At 38.9% G+C, this 26271-nt stretch overlaps 2 protein-coding genes across 2 annotated transcripts in view; both read left to right on the top strand.

Annotated features, from left to right (window-relative positions):
- Positions 1-102: 102 nt before the first annotated feature.
- dnaaf6 (dynein axonemal assembly factor 6) lies at positions 103-5654 on the top strand. The gene is made up of 6 exons (XM_041803781.1): positions 103-350; positions 685-751; positions 858-963; positions 1460-1556; positions 5182-5267; positions 5461-5654. Exons 1-6 carry the CDS (start codon positions 258-260, stop codon positions 5585-5587), a joined length of 576 nt encoding a protein of 191 aa, XP_041659715.1. The 5' UTR covers positions 103-257; the 3' UTR covers positions 5588-5654.
- Positions 5655-8202: 2548 nt separating this feature from the next.
- pip4p1a (phosphatidylinositol-4,5-bisphosphate 4-phosphatase 1a) overlaps positions 8203-26271 on the top strand; it is a 39891-nt gene continuing 21822 nt past the window's right edge. Inside the window, exons 1-4 of the mRNA XM_041803294.1 lie at positions 8203-8367; positions 9804-9997; positions 21800-21906; positions 25335-25440. Coding sequence (XP_041659228.1) covers positions 8250-8367; positions 9804-9997; positions 21800-21906; positions 25335-25440 — 525 coding nt within the window. The 5' untranslated portion in view covers positions 8203-8249. The remainder of the gene's footprint in view (positions 8368-9803; positions 9998-21799; positions 21907-25334; positions 25441-26271) is intronic.

Here is a 26271-nt window from a genome sequence, read left to right as displayed (position 1 = left end):
TATTAATTTATTCACCTTCGTGGGTTTTTTGTACATGACGTCATTGATTTTCTGCCAGAAAGCCTGGTTGTCTCCATGGAAACGGAAAGCGCCAACTGAAACTGTCCCTACGTTTGTCGAGCAATATGCTACATTACTGAAGTTTTATTCGCCATCTTTGTGTTGTTTTAGTGTCTGCTTCGAGGCCGTAGAAGTGTTTTCTTTCTTGTTTTGTTTTAGTTTTAGATTCGACATATCGGAACTTTCTACTTTTCTGAATGGAGTCTTTTGGAGTGTCATCCGCGCAGAACCTACAAGCTCTGTCTGCCCTGTTAGCAGGTCAACAAGAGGAGGAGGATGATGAATGTGAAGTAAGTTGATATACACATGAGCTATCATCTCATTTAGCTTTCCTTTAACTTTTGATTAGCTTAATCAATATTAATTCTTTAGAATATATAGTAAGGCTACTGCTTAAAGGCTCAGTCAGACAGGTAAGAAGAGTAGCCCATTTAAGGGAATATATTTTTGCAAATAGCCCTATATTGCCTATGTTATTTTTTACTGTTTTTTTTTTAATGGTGACGGCTATTTTTATCTGCCTTATTATAACTACAGTCTGAAATACGGGTTGCCCTGAAGTGACTATCAAAGACTATCCCATAGTTTTTATCAATAACATCATTTATCCAATAATCTCCACAGAGTGGGCCATCTTCTGCACAGCTTGGACCTGGACACATTGGTCCTCCACCCAAGAAGGAGAAGGAAGGTAATGCAATATACAATTGCACATAACCTTTCCATCTGTGTAATAACTGCATTGTAAAATGCATCATAATGTGTTTAATGCCATTTTGGTCATTGTTTTCATTCAGTAACAACTGCTTACATGAAGAAGGACAGCAAAGACATCTGGAGTGAAGAAGAGGTGGCTGAGGGCTCTCAGTATGAGGATCTTGCTGACCCACGGCCACAGCCTGAGTGAGTGTAAAGGACAGAAAGTACCAACCCAACTCCTCTTCTTTTCTTTATTCTCTTTTTTGCTGAAATTGCAGTGACACTGGAGAGTGGCATGTGGGAAGGGAGCCGCAAGTCAGACTTGAACACAGGCTGTCCACTTAGAAGACTATAGTGTCTTTGTTCATGGGCCCAACTTAACCACTAGGCCATCTGCACTTTGCTGTTCCACATTGTCTTAAAAAATACCTGCCAGACAAGTTTTTTTTACAACACTTAGAAATAAATATAAGTAATTATAAAAAAAAATCTAAGAGTACAAGGCAAGTTAACACTGCCTGTGAGGAAATATTTTTAGACACCATGATTTCCTTTCTCCACTGATACAACCTGACACCAGTTTAAGTCTGCTTCTTTATTGTCATTGCCTTTGTCTTTTGAATATGAAAATATGATTCCAAAGAGTGTAATTTGGATTATTATTATTATTGTTATTATTATTTGTCACCTTTTTGTTTAGGTATGAAATAATCCTGAAACAGAGCGTAGGGACCGAGGATCTTTTCTTGGGCCTGAATGGAAAGGATCCATCATCTATGTGCTGTGAAGCCATGCTGGTAACTTATCCACTTTCATTTTTTAACTGACTTTCAAAGCTTCTTTTTAACTAAAAAAAAAATCCCATTTTGAGGAATGAGTGAATCAAATTCACAAATAGAAACTAAACCTGTCTAAAAAAACCTGAGTCTGCTGGAAACTAAATTGATCAACTTTAATCCAGGTGTGGACATTTTTTGACAGTATAAATTTAATGTAAGCAGACAAGGATCGGCAAATTGTAAATGTTGACAGCAGAAAATCAGATAATTTAATTAAAAAAAAACTAGAAATCTTGCTTTTTGCAAAACTTAAATAATGATCCAAGTAAGCAAAAACCATGAGCTTATTTTCTCATGAACGAAAGTGAGTGTTGAGTTGTGTAAGTATAAGGAACTATAACCTAACCTTCCTCTGAGCACCCTTAAATTCAGGAACTTTACTTCTAGCTTTAGAGAATTGCAGGGATAACGCCACTCCTCCACAGGAGGAAGCATTCATTTGTTGGGTATGATAATTGAAATTGAGTAAGAGAGTCATTTCTTTGTTACTTATTCATATCTGATAACATTAAAGGATGTAATTTATTTTCCTCATTAAGGTTCTTCCAACAGTGGTAAACTTTTTGCATAACATATACAGCACATTTTTTAGAACTTGAAAAGGTATGACATTCACATTACTCAAAACAAAACAAAACAAAACAAAACACTCCCACAACACCACACTTGTTTCTTAATGTTCCAGTGTTTCAGGCTGATATCTGATTTCCTGTGTTTTTCAATTCATAAGGAAAAATCCAGTCCAGAAGGATCAACTGTGTCTAAAACAGGTTCCCCTACCTCTAATCACTTCTAATCAATTTGGCAGTGTTCTTGTTCTCCACACTGTCCACTTTAGCTCCCCAGATATGTTGCTTTCTGTTGTGATCTGTAGAGCAGATGAGATTTAAACCAAATAAATAGATAAGTCTTTGTGGCAAAGGTCGTGTAAGAATGTCTTCCAAAATAAAATATTTTGGGTGTGTGAATGTCCTTTGGTATATAATACCTTATCTGTAAATATCTATATAAGTGAGTGTCTTTTAAACTATATTTATATTTCGGTGTTTCAGATGACTCCATCAAAGAGTTTTACAAGTCAGCCCAGACGTTTCTCCTGCCAAAACTTAAAAACTGAGTCTTGACATGGTGGTAGGGACTCTGGATTCCTCCACATGTGTGCCAGAAATTAAAAAATGATTTCTTTAGTTTGAAATAAAGCTTAATTTTATTCCATGTTCCTAAAAACACAATTATTTTGAACTTCCAGTTGTACCTTCTTAGGACTAATAAAGGGGCAGTCACTCATTTTCACAATTCCACAGTTTCTAGATTCCATCTAAGTTTATATGACATCTGGATTCACCCATTCGTAAATGTATTACATTTGTAAAGAAAAATAGTATCAAAACATTCACAGTGTTTTCTCAGATTAGTTACCAAAAAACAAATTTCTGATCAAAATGTACAGCATTCGTATGGTAGCTCCACCTAGTACTCAAACTGGATAAATACAGTCAGCCGCAATGTACTTATTTTCATTTTGCCTTTGTTCACTTGACAAATGAACTGTGTGAACATTTTATTTAAATTTATAAACCAGCTGTTGGCAAATGAATTCAGCAACATCTGTGATGGGTACATTAGACTGGGTCAGTGGTTCCCAAACTTTTTTCTGTTGGGCTCCCCTTTGCAGGTGAAAATATTTTCAGCCCATCTCTGAAATGAAAGCTGGCTCCCACTGTCAGCAAAAACACCCACCTCGTAGAACACGACTACCTCATATCTTGTTTTTTTTTTAAAGATTTATTTAGGGCTTTTCTGTCTTTATTCGATAGAGAAGGACAGTGGATTGACAGAAACGGGAAGAGAGTGGGGTGAGACATGCGACAAAGGGCCACAGGCCGGATTCGTACCCGGGCCGTCTGCATACATGAGTCTTAAAGCTCCTTAAACTGCTAGGCTATTTGCGCACCCTGACTCCCTCATATCTTGTCAACTTGAATTTTCTAGGGCTGTTGTCAACCAAAGAAAAACTTGGTCGACTAAAATTGCACCCAGGCACCCACCAATCGATTGGTCATTCAGATAAAAAAAAAAAAAAAATAATAAAAATACATTTAAAATATCCCCTCGTTGGGGACCAGTTTAATCCATACAGGTTTCTTACTGCACCTGCTTGGTACTCTAAATGATCCTTAAATAAACATAACAAGCCTTTGGAAGCGTTCATACATTTTTTTAGGCTCATCATGTTGTACTAAAAAAATAATTAATTGAGAGACGATCAGCGCGCACCTGCCTTCGATCTCCATGGTCCTAGCGCGGCAACTCTTTAAACTCACACAGCCTACAAAATAACCTCTGATCATTGTTTTTCATTCTTTTATAACGGTAATTATTAACAGGATCACTTGATCCAGCCTGTGCTGTGTCATTTTCGAGCATAAAGCAGACAGCATGCAACGTTAATTTATGGAGGTGAGAGGGAAAAAGTTCACTCATCCGGACTTAATTACCAGCAGACACTGCCGTTTATGTCCTCTGCTTTCTGTCTGTCTGTAAGAGATGCTAACGTGAACACTTTAAGGAGATTATAAAAGGAGATGATACTACACGGCCTATTTACCGACAGGTGAATTAAACTGACCGCGGGAGTTGATGCAGTGAAGGAGGGCAGAGCAGAGACACTCAGCAGCTCCACTTCAATACGCACAGCCTGCAACTTTGTGACGAGTTGATGTGTTGTTTCTGAGCATTGGTGCTGTTAAATATCAGAAATTATCCCACTATGTGTAGCTTTGTGTGCTTCTCTACCTGTAATTCCCAGAGCTGCATTGCTCCTTTGCCCCCAGAAGCACGTCTCTCTATATCAGTCAGCTGCGCACTACCCTTCTTCCCCCTGACTAGTGCCTTGGGGGGGGTTTGCCAGCCAGAGGGGTCTTGGTCGAACAAAAGCTTTTCGACCAAACAAATCGACCAATCGAATGGAAGCTGTCAGCCCTAGAATTTTAATTTTAATTTAACTAGGTGTACCCCACAGTGTGTTTTTGCTAAAGAGTAATACATTTCAAAGAATGATTATAACAAAATGAAGGAGAAAAGCTGTTCAAGCTGCACCACAGTGCTATTAGCTTGAGACTGATTCGCTTCCATTCATTCTTATTGTCAGCAGCTTAAAAGCACACACCATGCAGGGATACCAAGCCCCAGAGAGAGAACCATGAAGATGATGTTATGGCTGACATTTACTTAACATGCAGCCTCGTAGCTCTAATATCTGGTCTGATGAAGACCTGTTGTTAACATATTATATGGATGCATGTGGTAAAGTGCAGTCATTTGGTATCTGAATGCCCAAAACAGACATAAATCTGTGATAATGCATTGTCTAAGCAAGCCCTTTTGTACTGACTTGTGGATTGTTGGACCAATGTAACTGTACTTCTTAGGGTTCTTAGGGTTGGGTACTCTCTGTTCATGACTCGTACATGAAACACTGTGCATCCAATCAATCAAAATATGAGTTTTTTCTCTGCTAAAGATACGGATTGAATCTGCTCATTCTATACTGTTTAAATTTTCTCATTTCCCCCTTTCACAGGTGAAAATCAAACTCCCAGAGACCAAAGCAACAGATGTGTTCCTGGACGTGAAAAAAAAATTCCTTGATCTAAGGACGCCAAAATAGTAAGGGATGCTTTGAAAACTGTCTCTTTGATTTTTAATCCCCTCAAAAAGGGGGCATCAGTAGTTCAGACCAAAAGCTCCCATTTCCAGATCTGTCCTTTTAATCAGAGTTCAAATCATAATCTCTGCTTTGATATCTGTTTCACTTTTAACATCTCTCTATCATTTCAACCTTTTCCTCCCTCCTCCTCAGTAAACTGGGTCTACATCTCCCACATCCCGTTGACAGCCACAGGGGGAAGGCTCAGTTCTTCAGTGAGAGGGAGGAGCTGGAGTTGACTCTGCTGATAAAACGAGACATGATCATCAACAAGTATTAAAAAGGCACAGGCTGGAGTGAAAACATTGTGCAAAAGTTCAGAAAGAGATTATAATAATCTGCAATGTTCTTCATTTCTGGAACAAGTTGTTTTCTTGTAATTTTACAACTCTTCTTACAAATTCATTGACTAATAAACTCAGTTTTTCTACAAATTGTTTGCACAATAATGCAGCTGCTTTATTTTTGGATTACAACATGATGTAAGAAGTTAAAGACTGGTAAGCTTTAGCAATCTGTTGCATGTTGAAAGAGTTATTACTGCAATATTTAGGTTTCTTTGGAAAGATGCCTACTTGATTTGGCTCTCATTGTACTCAGGCCTAATAACTTGGACTTTTGTTGGACTTTGGATTTTTAACTTAGTCTCTTACACTTGTAGTCAGACTACAGAAAGAGCTTGTTTCATGGCTTGTAAAGCAAACACATATCAAACTGTGTTTCAGAATACTTCATATATTGAAAAAGTTTGGCCTTTGGTTTGCAACATAAAATAAAACCATTCATGCACAAGTCCTAACCCAGCAATAAAAAGATAAAAAAACAAATACAGGGACAAAAAGCTTTAAAATATACGAAGACTGATACATAGCTGACTAGTAGTGGTATAAACACACTTTTCAATATTAACTTGCATGTATACATTGTTAAAAGGATGCCTAGACTTGAAAAAATCTATTATTTAGGTACAACCTATCTTTTAGAAAGCAAAATATCCACATTCAGGAAGTATACTTGAAACTTAAACACCACAAAAACATGCAGATGGAGTCAGCAGCTAAAAGTCACAGAGACTAAGAATGCATCACAACCCAGTGGCAGGTATAGCTCCAAATACTTCTTTAAGTGGAGTTGTTATGTATCCATTCTTGCGATTTTATTTTTGCTCTGCATGTGTTTTAAATATCTGTTTTTGGCTTTTTTCAGTATTTAGTTGATAGTGAAAGGAAATGGGAGAGAGAGCAAGGAATCAAGAAACTATAGGTCAGACTTGAACCCAGGCCACCTGCTTGGAGGACTGTAACCTCTGTACATAAGGCACGACCCTACTGCTGGGCAGTTTTAAGGAGGTGCAGCTCAAAAAATTAGAATATCATGAAAAATTTAATTTATTGTCCATTATTTGACTGGAAAAAGGGAAACTTCCATATATCCTAGATTTATTCCACACGTAGTGAAATATTTCAAGACTTTTTGTTTAAATCTTGACTATTACAGCTTACAGCTCAAAAAAAATTGAAAGTCAACTGTTGAAAAATAGTATAACAGAAACAATAAAAGTTTATAATAAAAAAAAATTGTTGACCTTCTTCTTCTAATGATGTTCAATGTTGCATCCAATACTTGGTCTAGTCTCCTTTTGCACAAATTACTGCATGAAAATGATGTGGCATGGAGCCAATCAGTCCGTGGCACTGCTGGGGTGTTACGAAGCCCAGGTTGCTCTGATAGCAGCTTTCTGCTCGTGTGTATCGTTTAGTCCGATGTCTCTCATCTTCCTCTTGACATTTACCAAGAGATTCTCTACAAGATTCAGGTCAGGCATGTTGGCCAATCAAGCACATGGTCAGCAAACCTATTTCTGGTGGATTTTGGCTTCACTGTGGGCTTGTGCCAAGTCCTGCTGGAAAAGAAAATCAGTCTCCCCACACAGATTAATTTGTGCCCCTACTGATCAATATTCAATGTTTAAAACATATTTTTATTAGTCTAAATCATTCTCATGTATATTGACATGCTGGATATTTATGTTTGTACAGTGACTTAACAGCAAAAAGGTTCCCGGTTTGAATCCTGGTCAGACAGGGCCTTTCTGTGTGGAGTTTGCATGTGTTCCCCATGCATGCATGGGTTCAGTCTGAGTACTCTGGCTTTTCCACTGGCTAAAGACATGCTCATTGAGTTAATTGTTGCCTATAAATCTGTGAATTGAAGGTGTGAGTGTGCATATGTCTGATTGTTTGTCTCAATGTACAGATTTATAAGCACTGTGCTTGAATGAGGACTACTCCAGGTTGGGATAATCACTAGCCCCCTGTTGCCCTGAGTGGGATGAGGGAGATAATGTGTGATAATGGATGGATGGGTGAACTGTAAACTGTAATCATCAAGATCAAAAAAAAAAAAAAAAGGCTTGAATTATTTCACATCATGTGTTGTGAATATAAAATATAAATAAAAGGTTCACTTTTTGAATCAAATTGTCGACAGAATAAACTTTTCTTTGGTATTCTAATTTGTTAATAATAATAATAAAAACAGTCTATAAATCATGGATTATTTGACGGGTAGGCTAACCTGAAATTGATCAACAGTTAGAGATAAACAGGTGCCAAAGATTAAACTTTTGTTTGAGTGAGAAATTAAAACTAATGAGCAACTATTATTTCATTTACATCGTGTTGTACACAAGAATTCATTAAGTGCTTTGATTTGACTTGTGTATCACTGGTTGCAATAGTGCTAACCTTTTCCCAATTTGTGGAGCATCCCTGAGAGTGCAGACGGAGCCACACCTCCGAGTACCGTTACCGCAGCAGCAGCAGCATTAGCAGTATTGGTGGTGTGATCATGTGACGCCTGCATTTCCGACACAACAATACAACACCGTATCGGTCTGCATTCACTCTCCCCACTCTCCCCCTCCACGCCTCGCTCTCGGTATGGCGGACGGCGAGAGGTCCCCCTTACTATCAGACCTGGGAGAAGGAGCTCTCGGAAGCGGAACCGGCGGGGTGTCTCCGGGTGCGGCGCCTTACGGTGTGCCTAGCAAACCACAGAGTGAGTATCCATGGAGCTCCCTCTCTCTCTCTCCTCCACCTTACTCCAGCCTCACCTAGCCTAGCTTACGTTAGCCTCCACTGACTGGGCATTCTGCTTCACCTGCTAGCCCTGCTGTCAGATAGCAGTTTATGACTGTGTTTCTGAGGACAAACTTCAATTTTCCAGGAAGCTTTTTCAATGAGCATCTCCTGCTGGGTTAAATATGCTGTCAGCAGACAAGTCGTGAAGGAGAGGTTGAAAGGAGTTAGCATTGTTCTGGCAAGCTAGCCTGGTGTTATAATTTAAATAGTGACCGTGCTAAGTGATGACTTTCAGCCGTTGTCGTTGCTTAACGGCTGTAGAAAATGATTAGTCCTCGTTTTACGTAGAAAAATTGTATTTTCGATAGGTATATCGATATATACTGTTTGCTTGCACATAGTTGTTTTGGTTCATTTCATTAATGTTTATCGCTTTTTCCTCGTGCATTTTTTTATTTTATAGATATTTTCGGAATAAAAATAAAAAAGTACCTATTTTCTTGATTTATTATTAAATACATGTTTGAATGGTATATTTTCACATTATAATACAAAACGTTACCAAGAGCTTCCACACTAAATGACTACAACGTCTGTTGTAACTACGACAACCACCGACGCATTGGCTGAAAGTCTTCAGTTAACACGGTCACTATTTAAACTGTTACATCAGCAGCCGTTGTGTTAGCTTGGAAGCTAGCCCCTCTTAGCACCGGCATAGCGCTCAGAAACCTCCAGCTTTGCATTTTCGCTTCATAAAAGTCTTAATGTAATTTTTTTACATGTTCCAACTCGACTCATTTTCTATATTTCAAACACTAGGCGCTGCACTATTTGCTCTGTAACTGTAAGGTTTAGCTAGCTAGCATCAGAGGAACACCTGATTTGATTGACTGATGGGAAATCCACCACGGAGGCTGCTGAGGGATGCTCCACTAGAGAGCTGCAACCAATGACAGCACACACAGGGAGGGATTATGTGTAATACATTAATGGAAAAGGCATGAGATATCATTACTAATTGTGTTTTACTCCCATAACCTGCTATCAACAGTTAATTATCTTGCGTACTAGAAATGTAGAGCAGTCTGTACTGTATTTTGTAATAGATTTCTCGATTAATCTGTCCTTCCTCTGATTTCTGTTTCTCACAAGACTCTTATTGCTTGGGACTAACCCAGCTCTGCATTCCAGGAGAGTTTTTCCTCCTAAAGCTCCTTTCAGTTGAACTCGAGACCAAATCTTATTATCTTGTTAATCACAACGTTGAGGTTTCTTGTCATGGGTATTGTGGATTTTTTTCAGCCCATTACAAAACTCTTGTGACTGTTTCCTCAAAAATTAATTTGATTCTCATTTGTTCTCTTGCTTAATTACTAATAATTATCCCCTTTTGTCTCCCTAAACGTGCAGGCTTCCCTCCCTTCCCCAGCCCCACCCAGCCCTCAGTGCTCCTAGGGGAAGACCCTCCACCCTACTCCCCGCTCACCTCCCCAGAGAGTGGCAGCGCCCCGGTTATCAGCTGCAGAGTGTGCCAGAGCCTGATTTCTGTAGAGGGCAAGATCCACCAGCACGTGGTGAAGTGCGGGGTTTGCAATGAAGCTACGGTAGGTGTTTAGGGAAATCAGTGCAGCCACATTCAACACACACCACTGTCAGTATTTGGCAGACACCCACACTCAATGAAGTTCAATTTAGCTAAAAACATTTTACAATAGTCTTTTTTTCCCTTGTTTTTCATTTGACTTTTGGACGACAGGTAGTCATAGCATGTATTTTACATTTCCAATCAACAGTATGTCGATAGAATTTCCAAAACAGTAGAGCACCTGACAATAGAAGTCTTTTGTGAACTGGAGTAAATGATGAGATACATACTGTAGTTCTTCTGCAGACTTAGTCAGCATTTCAGGTGACCACTTTGATATGCTTGTATTGATGGGAAGGGCGCAGGTGACTGTGATATCATGGACCAGTTTTACCACCCACTTGTGACCTCCCTGGAATATTCTTCCCAGATATACATTCCTCTTTCTCTGCGAAAACAGTTTTTCGGTCATATTATTTCAGTTTTTGAAATATACCATGTTAAACACTAGATTCTGTTTTGTTTTTTTGTTTTTTCAAATTTAATTTGGGGGCATTTCATGTCTTTATTTATAGAGGAGAATGGTAGAAAGAGTTGGAAACGGGGATAAGAGGGTGGGGGAGAGACATGCAAGACAGTAGCTGTAGGCCGGACTTGAACTTGAGCCAGGGTATTTTTCATGTCATTGCTGCAAGTTATAATAAATTCAGCACACCTAGTCTTCAGCTTCATTATCCCTATTAATCAGAATAATCCACCAAACTAACAGTGAGGCAAAGTACAGTCCTTATGATCCCTTCCCTTTGAAAACTTTCTGCTAGAAAGTAGTTCAAACTTAAGGTCAACCACACAATCAAATGTACCTTGTGTATTGTATCAACATCATGACAGTCATGATGGCCAGTCTGTTTGTATTATAAACATTGCACCTAATATGGAATTGCAAAAACATTCCAGAAGTGTAGAAAGTGTGGACAAGTCTTAGGGCAAATAATAGGATTTTGCCTCCTGTTAGGAATTATGAAAAGGTTATATCGGGTCATTATTGGGGATGCACATATGCATGGGTTTAACACTGGTATTGACCAATATCAACCTTTTTTTTTACAAACATCGGCCACCAGCCAATTTATGTGGCATGAACAGATATCAGTTATCAGTATTTGTCTTTTGTGTCCAATCCATGTTTGACAAGTATCTGGTATATCTATCTGCTGAATGAAATTAGAGATTTTTTACAGCACAAAACATGACCTGTTTGGTAAACTCTGATTTGATTTAATGATATACTTTGAGTGTTGCACCAAAAAAGTAATGAAGAAATCTTTGAAATCTGCTAAATTCTCATTTTAGTCATCCGTTTCTGCCCTGATTTTCACAATCCTTGCATCTCTAGTCATTATTTTATTGCTTTGTTTTCTTGATACAAGTCCATTACTGTGTTTTAAAGTCTGATCACAGTGTTGTTGAAAGGCCCACTCACACTCAGGCTAGTTGCCCTGTACTGTACTTTGCTGACGCACGAGTGTCTCTATTTCTCAGCCCTCTGCTGGCCTGCACTCACATTGCTCAAAGCCCGGCCTAACCTTGCACAGCAGTTGGATTGGCCAGAGTCCATGTCTGTCATCATGTCTGGAAAATCCATCCAGTCTGAAACGATTGTGCCAGGTCCAAAATCGGACCCAACCAATCAGCGTCATAAGAGGAGAACAGACTGTAGCTGTAGTCAGGTTGAGTTGTACTGGGAGAGGGTAGCAGTTGCTGCCAAAGGTGTAGTGGTAAGCTTAGATGTAGTTATAGTTATAGTGGCAGTTTTATCATAACTAGCCCACATTTCTTTATTAAAACAAGAGCAACAAGCTACACTAAAAGTTTTTCTCAGCAGAGAAGATGTTTTATCATTTCTCCCAACTGGCCTCAGGATTAATTTTATCCGTTGACAATCTCCACTGATCATAAACTACAGCAGCGCCTGTTTGTCAAGCTCATGTTTCAACCACACATGCCTTCTACTCCATCTTGTCTTGTCGCTCTGATTTGCACGTAATGAATGTTACAGACAAAACCTTTATCTACCAAGAATTTTTTGAAAAGTTCTGCCCTTCTCAAATGCTTTGTATGGGAGGTTTTCCTAATGAATGTTAAATACATCCATGCAATGGATATATGGAACAGTCTATCTGGTTAAACCCAACAACACCTGAGCACAAAACGTCATTATGTTGTAAAATGAAACTCACAGCTTATAAGACACATGGTCTCACAGAGTCAACACAATGGAGAAATACACAGGCAACATGGCATTAATTACTGTCTCTGTGGCTTATTTTGAGTCTTTTTGTCAGGTACAATCCTCTAACACTATGCCAAAGTCTAAAATGTTTGTTAAGAGGAACACTCGTATCGACTGTATGTCATGTCCAGCCGTGCTTGTGTATGCATAATCAGTTATAACATGCCGAAGCACACCTTTTTTATCTGTGCCAGAGCAAAGAAAGTGTGACTTGTTTAAGCATACTAATACCAGTCCAAAAACTGGACTTTGAGCGTCACCCTTATGCTCCACCAAACAAAGTTTTGGCCCTCTGAGGTGGACATCAGCAACATATATTATAGAGTAAGCACAAGAGTAAACATCCTCTTGAATTTGATTCTGATAACCAATTTCATCAAATTGCTAGACAAAAATAAAAAAGATGATGATGAGTGCAGTACAGATTAACACCCTCTGTAGAGGAGTTACAAGCAGATTTGTTTGGCAGGTTTACCACTTTGCTTGCTCCCTTCACCAGACAGTATGAGGTTTACACTGAAGTGTAAGCAGCAGTTGTAATGCAGACGGAGGGAAATCCTGAATGAAAACATGCCAGAAACTAGTCAGAATGTTGTGATCCTAACATTATTTTGTTTCTGTTGTAGATATCAGTTTGACAGTAAAGACTGATGTTTCCATATATTCTTACTAATTAATTTACTGTAACTGATGTGATTTGCAGCAGATAATCAAACGCGCTGCAGAACTGCAACAATATCCAATTCAATCCAAATTTATTCATAAAGAACATTGAAAAAAACCAAAATGCTTACCAAATTGCTGTTCAGTAAAAATTAAAAACAATAAAACAAACAATAAAACACAGACGCAGGACAAAAGTAAAAACTGGAGGAGATAAATGGATCAATTAAAACAGAAAGGATTAAAAGCCACATTCTCAAGCAGAGCCGAAAGCCAGGGAGTAAAAGTGTGTTTTTAAATTTGATTTAAAGACAGGCAGAGAGGGGGACAGTCTAACATGAAGAGGAAGAGCGTTCCAGAGCTTTGGCACAGCTACTGAGAAGGCTCAGTCACACCTGAGCTTCAACCTTGACCTTGGGACGGTCAGAAGACACTGATCAGAGGATCTGAGAGTCCGAGACAAAAATGTGGGGTTTTAAAAGGTCAGAAAGATAGGGAGGAGCCAGCCTGTTTAGAGACTTGAAAGTTAATAACAAAATTTTAAAATCAATCCTAAAACGCACAGGAAGCCAGTTAAGAGATGCTAAAATGGGGAAATGTGGTCATGTTTACGTCGACCAGTTAAAAGACGAGCTGCAGCATTTTGAACAAGCTGTAAACGATTAAGAGAGGTTTGGCTGGCACCAAAACAAAGTGCATTACAATAATCTAGACGAGTTGTGACAAAAGCATGCATAACCTTTAAAAATCATTGAAAGATAAAAAGGACTTGACCTTGGATAAAAGACGAAGATGATAAAAACTGGATTTTACAACTGCATTTATCTGTAGATCCATTTTAAAATTTCTGTCCATTATCACCCCCAATTTTTTTTTCACTCTATTAAACTAACACGACGCTTAATTTAATTGACATGAATTTATCACCTCTTTAAGGACACTGACTTCAAAAAGAAAAAAAAAAAACAGTTTTGGGGGGATACAGAGAGCTGTGCTGACAAAAACAGAGTTATTTAAAACCACCACTGTCAGATTTACAGGTTAAAAGGCCACCCTGAATGTACATCACGAGTAGCTCTGCAAACCGGTACACAGATGGGAGAAAAAATAGAAAATATGTCCAGATGTACAAAGTGAAAATATGAGCAATCTACAGATGGAGGAACATATGTACAGAAATATGTCTAGGGTGAGCAAATGAGACCAGAAATCTGTAAAAAGAAAAAAAAACTTTAGAAGAGGTTGTATTGAGTCTAGATGCATGTACACAGAGTTAACTTTACAGATGGAGGGTTCATCTCACTGTCATGCTTCAAAACCTAAGTACTGGCTCTGAACAGGAAGATTTTTAGTCGAAGTTGAATAAGACACAAAGTAAGTTGTGTAATATCTGTAGGATGACATTTAAAGTAAATAAGTTTGATCTACTGGGTCTATTTTGTGTTAATGGCACTCTCCGTTCTGTGTCATTCTCCTTCAGTTAATTAGGCTGATAAATTTATCCCAATGTGACAAAACATTTTGCTCTGCCAAAGCTGTAATTCAACAGTCATAGAGCGATGACAGTCCATTGAGTTGTTACAAGTAAACAATTTAAATGCCTATTTCACTGCCACTAATTGAAATCACTATTCTGTCTTTTTCACAGTTAATGGTTATAATCTTGAGGCAGAGCAGCTAAATAGCAGCAACACTAGATGAGCTGAGATGGCAGAAATAGTGATTATGTATCAAGACTGAAGATTTAAAGTGACGTTATTATTCACTAAAGACATTGTACGTGTGTGTCGTGGGAAAAGTTACTTTCCTCTTACTGTACATTTGATTTTGTGATGAAATTGAATGAATGATTGTAACACCTGTCAGAGGGAAGGAGCAAAGCACCAACATAACAGTTACACAGTCTGTTATTATCTTATTTACATGAGAGAGTCCACTGCTGCTGCTGGATAATAATCAGTAAGGATGTAACAATACCTCACAGTACCATTTAAAAAGAACAATTTCAATCCATTTGATGAAAATATGCTACTGTTTCCTGCATGAACATACATCAGTTCTTTCCAGGGGAACATAAACTAAAAGCACATCAATAATGTGCATCACCAGAATGTACCTTCATCTGTCGGCTTCAGGAAAAAGTCGCTGCCAGCAAGACGCATGCAATCATATCCGCCTGTGCTAGAAGTAACATGCTCCCATATCCCTCTCTTTAGCTGCTTCAGAACAGTTTTCTTCTTCAGCTGCTCAGATAAATGCTGAAAAGTGCTCCAAAACTTTGTAGCAAGTCCTGTTTGGTAAAAGTAGTAATCCAGTGTAGAAATCCTTGGTGGCATCGGCAGAATTGAAGTTAGTCAGCAAACTTAACAAGCTGAAAGATGGGAAATATGATGCGCTCAGGTAAAATCGGTACATTAGGACTTTATACTATATGTTACGATGTGTTCAAGTGTCACATAAAAATGGGAAAATTTTGTTTTTGACACGGAACCTTAATAAATACAGTTGTGAGCATGCAGAATGTGTTTATATTTGAGAGATATGAAATAGATGTTACAGACTGAATCATAGCTTTTTAACTCAAGTTCTACTCAGCTAAAACTGCTTCAAGTGTAGATATTTGTCTCCATTTTGTTTTTCCGCCAAACTATGGAAAAGTATCGATGGTGGTATCGACAAGGACTCGTATCAATAAGGGGTATCAATAAGGGTATCAAGATCAATAAAAATTAACAATCCCCATCCCTAGTTAGAACAGTGGTTCCACACCTTTTTATGCATCATTTAGTAAGATTTTCTCTATTTTCTACGTCTTCTAAGTATATTTGTCTAATTTTTAATGTAAATTAGAAAATCATAAAAAGGTTAAATAAAATTGAATCATTTACAAATATTAAAAACATATAACAATATCTTTTAAGCTGAATGTGTCACTGCATACCAAGTTATCAGCACTAGTAATGAATGTTTTTGTTTTAATTCTGCAGTATGACTGCCTGGTTAACAGGAACGTGACACTCATAATTACCCCATCTCTACCTGCATGGGTGTGAGGACAGCTGCTGTAAAAACAAACACAGGAGCTTCAGCTGCCTAAAAAAAGCAAGAAAAGTATGCAAATCATGTCATTACCTCCCTATCTGTTAAAGTAATTCATAGTTTTGTTAAACTTGGGGCCAGTGAACTCATTGCTCCATAAAATTGTAGGTCAGTTCTTAAGCCCTAACTACACAAACACATTCTGGGCTTACAGTGTAATTTAAGCCTGTTACTTAATTGATTTGGACTGTGCACTTGTTTGTTGTTATCCGGCGGCTGTAGATGCATATCTTTATTCATTAAACACTAAAACTGCAGCATACCACTTTTAATACCCGTTTTGATCCTTCAGGGAACAAATGTTTCTCAGGAGACATAATTAAGTGCTCTACTTATATTTGAGGTGTTGCTCCAGCTGAAGTAGTTCTGACATAGGTAGAAGTTACAGCTTTAATCTTGGACCTTGCTTTTACCTCCCTAAAGTACTATTCTTAATGGTGTAATGTTTGGGGAGATAACTTAAGGGATGAGGAGGTGCAGAGGGTTTTTAAGCTGTCGACAAGTTGGTTCTCTGTGGTTGGGCTCATTCACACTGCCATTTCAGACTTGATTTTTATGCCCCTGTCAAGTTTTGTCTTCACTATGAATGTCATGGAGGCTCAATGGGGGTTACATTTCTGACAATATTTACAGCCGGTGTAAATATCTGAAAAATGTACAACAGTACCATCAGATATAGGTGGTTGCATGGGTGCCACACACTCAAGGTGACCCGCTGGGCCCTCAACATTTTGAACAAAGCCCTAAACATAAAACAACCATCAGACTGTCTACTGTGCATTCCTAGAAGTAACTGAGATCATGTTTTCCTTCATTTTATCAAAAAATAATGAACAAAAGTGAACTGTATTTCCCTTTTTGGAGATATATTGAAAGCTGTAAACTTGTCTTTTATAAATGCAGTATGTAGTTTTAGGGGAGGGTGAGCTGCCTACATACTAGTCTTGCTATTTACATGGAGTGTAAAGAAAGAATCCTAACAGAGCAGAATGCAGAGCACATGTGTCAGATTTTACTGTAAAACTTAAGGAGTACAGAGAACAACAGACATTGTCCACTTGTTGATAGTTCATTGATGGAAGCTTTAGGTGGATAAAGAAAATAAAAATGCCCTAACATTTGGCAGGTGCGTTTTTATGAATGTGCTGAGGAGAGGGAGACAAAGCCAGCCAGGGCACAAATAATCCAACTGTGTCTCATTCTGACCAGGCATTTCTAACCAGTCTGTCCTGTACTTAACTAGGCAAAGCCTGGGAGAAGTTATGGAGGAAGTTCAAGAGAAAATCTAGATTTTCCAAATGGACGATTAATTGATAAAATTGATTTATCTCTAGCCCTAAACACAAGAACGATGAAAGCCAGAAAGAAAACGCAATTTTTTTATGTGAGTAAAACTGTGTGTGGAGCTCCAAATGTGCCGTGCCCTCTCATCATTGCGTGCAGTGTGAATTGATAGACAGGGATGTGTAAAATCAGGGTCTCACAGTATGTCCTAAGGCTTTATTGTAGGGTTGTCGTGGAAGTGCACAGGCAAACTCCTAATATGAACGTCTTAACGCAGAATGACAGTGGTGCTTTGTTACATAGCTGTTGCTGAAATGCACTATGAAAACACCCACAGGTCAACAAATATGATGACGCTTATTCAGTATGCCCTAAATGGAGTACTGTTGTTATTGTTGTTGATAGCTGTGATTTTACCACTTGTTCTCAGGCTTTTTTGCACTACAGACTTGGACCTTAACCCCCTACCCCTTTCCAAACCCAGCATGGCTTCAGCAGATGGCTGTCATCATAAATCTGGTACAAACTAACTGGTTTAAATGGAGAGTTTAGTGTGGATCTTGCATGATAACTTCAGACTGAAGTTATACAGAGCTGGAGCAACAGGCCACTAGACTGCAGTGTTGTCCTGCATTAAAAGATTTGAACACTGATAGTTGTCCATGTGGCAGTAATTGCATTAACTAAGGGTGACTAATTGTAAAAATATAAAGCAATTTTTTTCACTCCCTGTTGTTGGACCACTCTTCTCTGAGCAGAAACAAACTTGACTCCCACAGGTTTTCAAAGTGAAATTGATTAAGGCACAGGAAACCCGCAGGACTCCATCTGATCTGGTTAGTCAGAGTTTAATGATGCAGACGAGAGAGCCATCAGTGGGATGGGCAGCAGGATGTTCTATTAAGCCCAGAGGAAGGTGTCTAATTCCTCTAGTTGTACTCGGAGAAAACTAACATTAAAGTTTCCACTCTCTGTGTGAGCTCCAACATTGTCCTTGACTGCTGATTTTAGCACAAAGTCTCATGAAGCGCACTGAAGTGAATCAAAAAGACCATACTTAAAAGCAATGAGTGTAATGTGCAGTGTGGTCTTCTATGAGAATATGGTGATGATTATCTAAATATCAAGGCCCTTTTTGGTGGTCAGGGGGTAACGTGTCACAAAAGGAGGCCTTTTGCATTTTTAAAACTCTAAAGTAACTTTTATATTGTCCCTGATTGTGCACACAATGTGGAACCAGTATAAAAGAAACTGCACGTGATTGTGCATAGCAATTTTGTGATTAATCGTGATATACACTCACTGATAATGTTATTTGGTATATTGTTTCAACTGCTCCTAACACAAATATCTAATCAGCCAGATAGCATGATAGTAACATAAGTAGTTAGGTGATTTAAAAGACCTGTTTTACTCATAACTACAATTTTCCCATTTTTCATCATGAAACAAAGAGGGGCTTTTTACCTATTGCCTCCTCTTTGTCATGTTCTTGTTCCAAGTCTCCAACTGCTTAGAGGCATAAGATTGACATTGCTGTTTTGTAATGTGCAGCTTTCAGAAAAAAACACTGCAGCCTCAAAACACAAAGCTTATGGAAGTTTTTGATTCACATATATCAGGCAATTTTGAATCAGCCATTAATTTCTATCCTCATATGTTAATATTAATATAAATATTATGCATGCCTTACACAGCATTGTGCAAAGGTTATCTTTAGATATACTGTAGAAGTCTGCAAGTAGGTCAGGACTGAGTCTCATCAACTCTCCTAAAACTTCATGGACCTAATATTTTTTTATCAGCTTGGTTAAAATGATGAATTTTGAGGAATGTTATAAATTTGATGTGGTCAGTTCTGTCTTAAACTTGTGTTTGGAGTAAGATCCACAGAGGGGGTGCAGTTAAGGAGAAAACTGTCCCTCCAGGTTCAGTGCTTGGTTCTTCGTGGGGGTGAACAAATTCAGAAGAACAGAGGCTTCGGGAAGGAGTGATGGAGTGGTACGGGGCTCCACTGGGTGGAGGGCTTCATGCAGTATAAGATAGATAGCCAGTGGATGATGTGGTCAGAGTACAGTGCCTGAAAGGAACTCTGTTGCTGTAGTTGAATTTGAATCGTCATGAAGGAATGGATCAAGGTTTCAGCAGTAGAGTAGGGGAGTAATGGATAAAGAGAGTTTTATTATTTTTAAATGAAAGGTGAAGATGGAAATCCAGGGCTGTTTTGATTAAATTTATTTTTGTTTGCAAAGCTCGAGCACTTGATCCCTGCTGTGTTAGCGTGAGCTTTTATTGCCTTACTAAATAAATACAGCCATATCTCTGAAATGTTCCTGACCAGTGGTTTTGCACTGGTGGGTTGGTGCATGAAACAGGCTGCAAAGAGCACAAATGTGCATGAAAAAAAATATTGTGGCAAGTCTATGATGTCTGGCAAGATATTTCATTCTTTTTAATTGGAAGAGTGACCGCCAGCCGCCAGGCAGGGGGATTTTAGAGATCATGCAATTTCTAAAAATAGAGAAGATAAAATGTAAACTTCAGGGACTATTAGAAAGTTCATTGTAGCCTGGCAGGCTATAATTAAATATGTGTGCGGTCCCCTAAGGCCTCTTAATACATAGAAATGGTAGTGGTGTATATGTATACTTACTTGTAAACTGTTTTTTCTACACTCTTCCTCGTTATTGTTGGCTTTTGGTTGATTGATTTTCTGTTTTGTTTAATTTAGATCTTCTCTAGTCATCATGTCATAATATAATGTCATGGTATATGTTACTCTTTTTATGTGAAAAATGAAAAAATAGAAATCAAGACAAACAACCCCCCTTCCAAAAGGAAAAAAGGCTACAAAAGGGAGGGATAAAGTCAATAGCTTTCTAGCATTAACATTGCTGATCAGTGCGTTGATATTATGAAGGTCATATATGAGGAGGGAGGCTGGCACAGGGCTGTTACAGTGTTGCAGTGTTAGAATGTCATCTAGCAGACCCTTTCGTCTGAGGCTACCTACATCTGACAGTTAGTACAACACAAGCAAACATCTAGTCAAAAGGAAACAACATCAGTAAGTGTCACAAAGTGCTCCAAGTCCAATCAGAAGGTGCTGCCATGCAGTGCTAGAGGCTATGCACATTGTGTATAGAAGCTTTTTGTGTAGACCTGGAAGAGGGATTCTAGGTAAACTGGAGCAACTTTAGGCTTTGTAACCAATGATTAGAGTTTTGAATTTGATGCCAGTGCAGAGAGCTGAACAGTGGAATGACATGAGCTGTCTTGGGTTGGTTGAAGACCAGATGTGCTGCTGCGTTCTGGATCATCTGCAGAGGTTTAACTGTGCATGCAGGGAGGCCTGCCAGTAATAAGTTGCAGTACTCAATGTGTGATATTACTAGTGCCTGTACCAGGAGCTGTGTAGCATGATCTGTCAGGTGGGGTCTGATCCTCTTGATGTTATAGAGTGTAAATCCTCTTGATGTTATAGAGGGTAAATAGGCAGGACTGAGCTGTGCTGCTGCCTCACAACAAGAAGGTTCCTGGTTCAAATCCCAGTGGGACAGGACTTTTCTGTGTGGGTTTTGCATGTTCAAACTGTGCATGCATGGGTTTTCTGGCTTTCTCCCACAGTCCAAAGATATGCTGATTATTGACTCTTAATTGGCTGTAGTTATGAGCATTCATTGGTTATTTGTCTCTTCCTGTGATTGGCTGACAACCAGTCCAGGGTGTACCCCGCCTCTTGCCCAATGAAAGCTGGAATCAGCTCCAGCCCTCTGTGACTCTAGACAGGATAAGCTGTGTAGATGATGGATCTAAGGAGAGCCCATTAACTAGGTGCTTTGGGGGCCCTGCAGTTTCTGTGGGTGGGCCTCTCTGTCCATAGAAGCCCTAAGCAACCATACATCTACATATTGCATTTACTTTGTTTCGTAATGTTTACATTTTGGTCATTTTCTTGAGATTTCAATTGATTTATCTTGTTGTATTCGGATAACAAAGCTGATTTTCTCATGTAACTGTACCAATTTTTTCATGTTTTTATGGCAAAATGCACCAAATAAAATGTCTACATGCATGTCATCCATACTAATGTAATGATGTGCTTTTTAAACATGTTTGTTTTGTTCTCTTTGTTTAGTTATACTTTTGTTCCATCCAAGGTCCAAAATTCACCACTTTTAGTCAAAGAGATTAAAGTTTCAGATATTTTAGTCATGATTTCTCTATAAGGAGGTAGAACTGAGTCCTGAGCCATGACCATTCTAGAACCACTGATCTGGACAATAATCAGTATCATGAATTAAGTTTCTTCACCTGTGACTGCAGAAGAACCACTTTTAAAAACTCCCAGAACACCTCTCTTCCTCACTTTGTATTGGTTAAATTCTTGTCCGTCAGGAATAATTGGCTTGTTATCGTCTCCTATTCTTATACCGTGTTTCTTATCTCCTTCCTCCTGTGTGCCTCTGTTTCCCTCTGCAGCCCATTAAGAATGCCCCAGCAGGGAAGAAGTACGTTCGCTGCCCCTGCAACTGTCTGCTCATCTGCAAAGTCACTTCCCAGAGGATCGCCTGTCCCCGGCCATATTGGTGAGACATTTTCCAAGCGTGTGGCTGTATGTGTGTTAACTGTAGGGCTGCCAGAGCGTTGTGTGTCTGCGTGAGAGCAAAATGAAGCAGAGGTAACCAGGTGCGATAGGAGCAGCAGTCCCTCAATTAAGGCTGTGCTCCCAGTGCAGTTTACATGCAGTGCTCAGCGAGCCGGATGAGGAAATAACAGCCTCATTAAAAGAGCCACGTCATGCGTTTCACCTCAGCAGTAAGGGAGGGGTCTCTATAGCTTACGTTATAGCACAGTATGTATTGTCTGTTTATGTGGGGGGAAAATATGTTGGGTGTATCTGGGAACTTGGCTTGAAATGTATAAAAATCAAAATTGCTCTCAAAGTATGACGTGTCATGAAGCATCCACAAGAATCTGAGTATAAACATTCATAACTGTGATCAAATACGGTTCAACAGCAGCTTATTCTGGAAGTATAGACCATTTCTCAGGACTGTGTGGGCTTGCCAGCTCACATTTTGATTGACAGATGGCGTTGGAACGCTGAGTAGAATTATTACTGGAATGACCCATTTATTGTCTTTCAGGTTCACTTGAAACATTTTGTCCAGTGACTTCTCTTGCCCACACTCCTTTCCTTTTCTTTATACAAACAGCAGTATTACTTTTGTCATCTAAAACTGTGATTATGTGATGCATTTGTATGTTGTTTGTAATGGTTTGTATTGTATGTTTTTACATCTTCCTTTTAAGGACCACAGATGGAAATTAGCATTATAACTAACTCTGACTTAACAGTTGTGTCGTGCATGGTCCCTGTCAAATAAGCTAAGCTAAACTAATCTGATTGAAATGTTCATATACTGCCTTTTCCCTTGAGGAAGACTAGACTAAAACATTTTTTACTATAAAAATTGACAAAAAGTAAGTTTAGCTTCCAAAATTAACACTGACACACGGTGGGGTGTCTCACTTTTCTCTCCTTGTTTGTGCCAACGCATCTCATGCTTGAGAAAGTTGAACATATGTCAGCATCTGAAAGTCTACACCCAGGGTGACACAATCTCATGTTTTCTGTTAAAATTGTGGTGATAAAATTGGGTCGGTACTGTACTTGATAGGGAGGCTGAGGTGATGTAAGCAGGGCTGCTCTAACCTTGCAAAGCCAGATTTGGCTAATTTTCATGTCTGTCATCCAGCAAAACCATCCTGCAAAGCTCCAATTTAAAACATTTTTGCCCAGGCTGAGAATAGGTAGAACAATGAATGTTATTTAAGGAGAACAAGGTGGTACTTATGAACATCGTTTGGTTGTACTGCAAGCAAGTGATCAATGGTGGCCATTGGTGAAGCAGGAATGCAGCTATAGCTGCAGTTATCAGAACTGGGAAAAATTTCTTTATTAAAAGCAGAGCAAATAACCACACTGCAAGCTTTTTTAGGGAAAACAGATGTCTCCCAGCCAGCTTGGGCATGAGTTTGATTCGTCAACTGGCTCCACTGATGGTAAAAGACCATAGCTGCTTCCTGTCAAGCTCATATTTATGTACTTTACTTTCAGGAGCTGCACATACCAGCTACATCTATTTTTGTTACTCTGATTGGATTGTAATGAATGTGACAGAGCATTTGTCCAATCACCTTTCAAGAATTTTTTGGATGGTTCTCTCCTTCCCCCACATGGACTGTGGGCTGTTGCCCAGGTGGATTTAAAATAATACCATACAATAGGCACATAAAGGTCTATCTGGCATGTCAGGGTAGGGCTGCTTGTGTTGAAATGTATAACCATTTGGCAGAGCTCTTGCAATGATTGTAATATGGTAAATCTGCAATGATTAACCATAGTGGTGCCCACTGTTTTTCCAAATTCATTGTAGTTTTAACAGAGTGTTAATCCTTAACAGTGGATGTACAGAGGGCTAGATAGACAGAAAGCACAATGGCACATTGTTAGCATGCTCAAGACCATCCTGAACAAAGTTAGCTTAAATTCAAGAGGAGCAGACTCGTGGAGCAGAGTGGTGTTGTTGCACTTTTGTGTATTTTATGATTTGCAGGATTAATTTTACACAGAAAAAGTCATAGTAAGACGTTTTTCTGTGTTTTAGCTTATTAGAGGCTGTAAAGCTGAAAAACATCATTCAGCATGTGAATTATTCACAGCACTCTTGCAGAGTAGCTTCTAACCAAATCAACACGTAGCATATTCATTCATATTGTAATATCAGAGAGCTGAATGAGCACAAAGTCTCACAAGAACAAAAACAGGTGATAGTAAAACTGGAAGAGCTCCAGTAGTTGTAGTAAGTGTCTCCTTTGTGGGGTTTGCATTCCTCAGCTCATAAAGAAAACATTAGCTTGTGCCAAGAGTTCAAATAAATTTAGGAAGGAAAACTTTCAGAGGCCATCTGTTAGGAAGAAGCTAAATGAAAAACTATAAAACACTTTTTCACAGGTTAAACAGATGCCAAAGTGTATGGACTTCTGTCATTTAAAACAGGCTGATGTCAGTCACAGAAAATGACTTGGCAGCTCATCTGAACATCACGCTGCTGCAGCCTGGTGTAATTGCTAAGACAGATAAGAGTCCTTGTTTATGCCTGAGGCATAAAATGTGCATAAGAAACATTTTTAGCCATCGTTTTTTTAGGGGCAATTTTCTGCTGCTAAGAAAATGTGTGTAATTTTAAACTGCACATCATAAAAATCTTTTGTCATGATGTTCTGATATGCAGAATTCAGTGCCAGCTTTAGAGCGGATCATAGCATAAAGCTGAAGGCTCATTGATTCTTTTGTAATTAGATATTTTGCAGAAAATACTCAAAGCAAGCTATATGTCTCAAAATATTCAATAATCCATCCCATAACTGCTTATTTGTGTTCAATATTGCTTATAGGAAAGAAGAAAAGCCTTAGATTTTGCAGTTTGACTTTATTTGAAAACACTGAGGTTAGTCTTTAGATTCACCGTCACAGATTTGTGTAAAGTTGTAAGAGATACTTTGATATGTTGTCAGAAAAGAAAAACTTTCCCTTCATAGCTGACTGCTTATATTCTGCAGCTGTTCGATCAGTTGACCTTCCTGTCTTTATTAAAGTTGACCAAAGGTTATCCGTTTATTCCTCCAAGGCATATTTTCCTGCATTTAAATGCTCCAGAGAGTTCACATTCGCTTTCTCTGTTTTGCATTCAAACCAGACATGCTGACTAAAGCAGACACTTCTCTGTGCGGCTGTCTGATCAGTAATTCTGGACGACTGTAGTTGTGTTAGGAAGTTGCCAGTGGAAAAGAAGTGTTAGATGTAATGAGAAGCCTCTGGCCTTTCCACACAATCAGGATCAAACTCTCAACATCAGGTGGGGATTGTCAGCTTGCACTTATGCTAATGTTTTATTGAGTCATCTGTGGTGTAAATGCCGACCTTGTGTTTTCTTGTGTCTTTTCTCAGTAAGAGGATAATTAATCTCGGCCCAGTTCATCCTGGCCCTGCCAGTCCGGACCCTCAGCCAGCCGGAGCCCGCGTCTCCTGTGGACACTGCAGCAACACCTTTCTGGTAAAACACTCATTCAGACATACACAAAACTCCTGAAAACTTCCAGATATATAGGATTTCCATGGGTAGAAAAATCCCCCATGTTTGTTTTGTGCAAAAATAAAAGCATGTTTTCCATCTGCTGTGCCACTTTTGGCAAAAAAATGTAAATTTAACTATTTTTTAAATCGGAATAGAACATAGTTGGTTTAGAGGGTAGGTGGTCAATATTATATCTGTATCCTGATTGATTGGATGCCATTGCATCTGCCTCCTAAAGCAGGGGTGTCAAACTCATATTTGGTTGGGGCCAGCCTTGCTCCAGTGAGACGTCCTGTGGGCTGACCTATTTTTTTAGTAACATCTATACAACCAAACAAATGTATCAGTTGCTAGATATTGAGTGAATAAAATTATTAAGAGTTAGATGCATGTGCTGCATGTTAACACAAAAAATGTTAATTAGCTACTTTAGGCAGAAGGCTTAACAGCAATAAATCTGGACAAGTCAGACATGAACATTATTTCTTTACATTGTGTAGCAAAAATATTTTTTCATAGATTTGAATGTTTTTATCATCCATTGATGATGAATTTTTAAGGCTTAATTATTCATCTCAAGAATTGCTATTTAAGGCTATAGCAACAACCTGTTTAAACAATGTCTGAGACACCAGGCTATTTTACCTGACCAAGGATCAGTGCATTAACAGTATGGAGTCAAGGGAGAGAAGACGAGATAGAAAGAGATTTATCCCTGCAATGGTGTGCTGCTGTGCAGCCTGATCGGCCACTTCTGTGCGGAATTTTGGAACCTTTTAGCGCCGCTCCTCGTCCAAACAAGCAGACCTC

This window comes from Cheilinus undulatus, linkage group 13, assembly GCF_018320785.1.
Source record: "Cheilinus undulatus linkage group 13, ASM1832078v1, whole genome shotgun sequence".
Taxonomy (NCBI): Eukaryota; Metazoa; Chordata; class Actinopteri; order Labriformes; family Labridae; genus Cheilinus; species Cheilinus undulatus.
The sequence above is the reverse complement of the archived record's forward strand: the minus strand, read 5'-3'. Positions and strand labels throughout refer to the sequence as shown.

What these genes read in the sequence shown, in the direction of transcription:
- dnaaf6 (XM_041803781.1), top strand. Translation starts at nt 258, where the DNA reads ATGGAGTCTTTTGGAGTGTCATCCGCGCAGAACCTACAAGCTCTGTCT. An exon ending in ACCCAAGAAGGAGAAGGAAG is followed by an intron (nt 752 to 857) that starts GTAATGCAATAT and finishes GTTTTCATTCAG; the next exon opens with TAACAACTGCTTACATGAAG. An exon ending in GATCTAAGGACGCCAAAATA is followed by an intron (nt 5,268 to 5,460) that starts GTAAGGGATGCT and finishes CCTCCTCCTCAG; the next exon opens with TAAACTGGGTCTACATCTCC.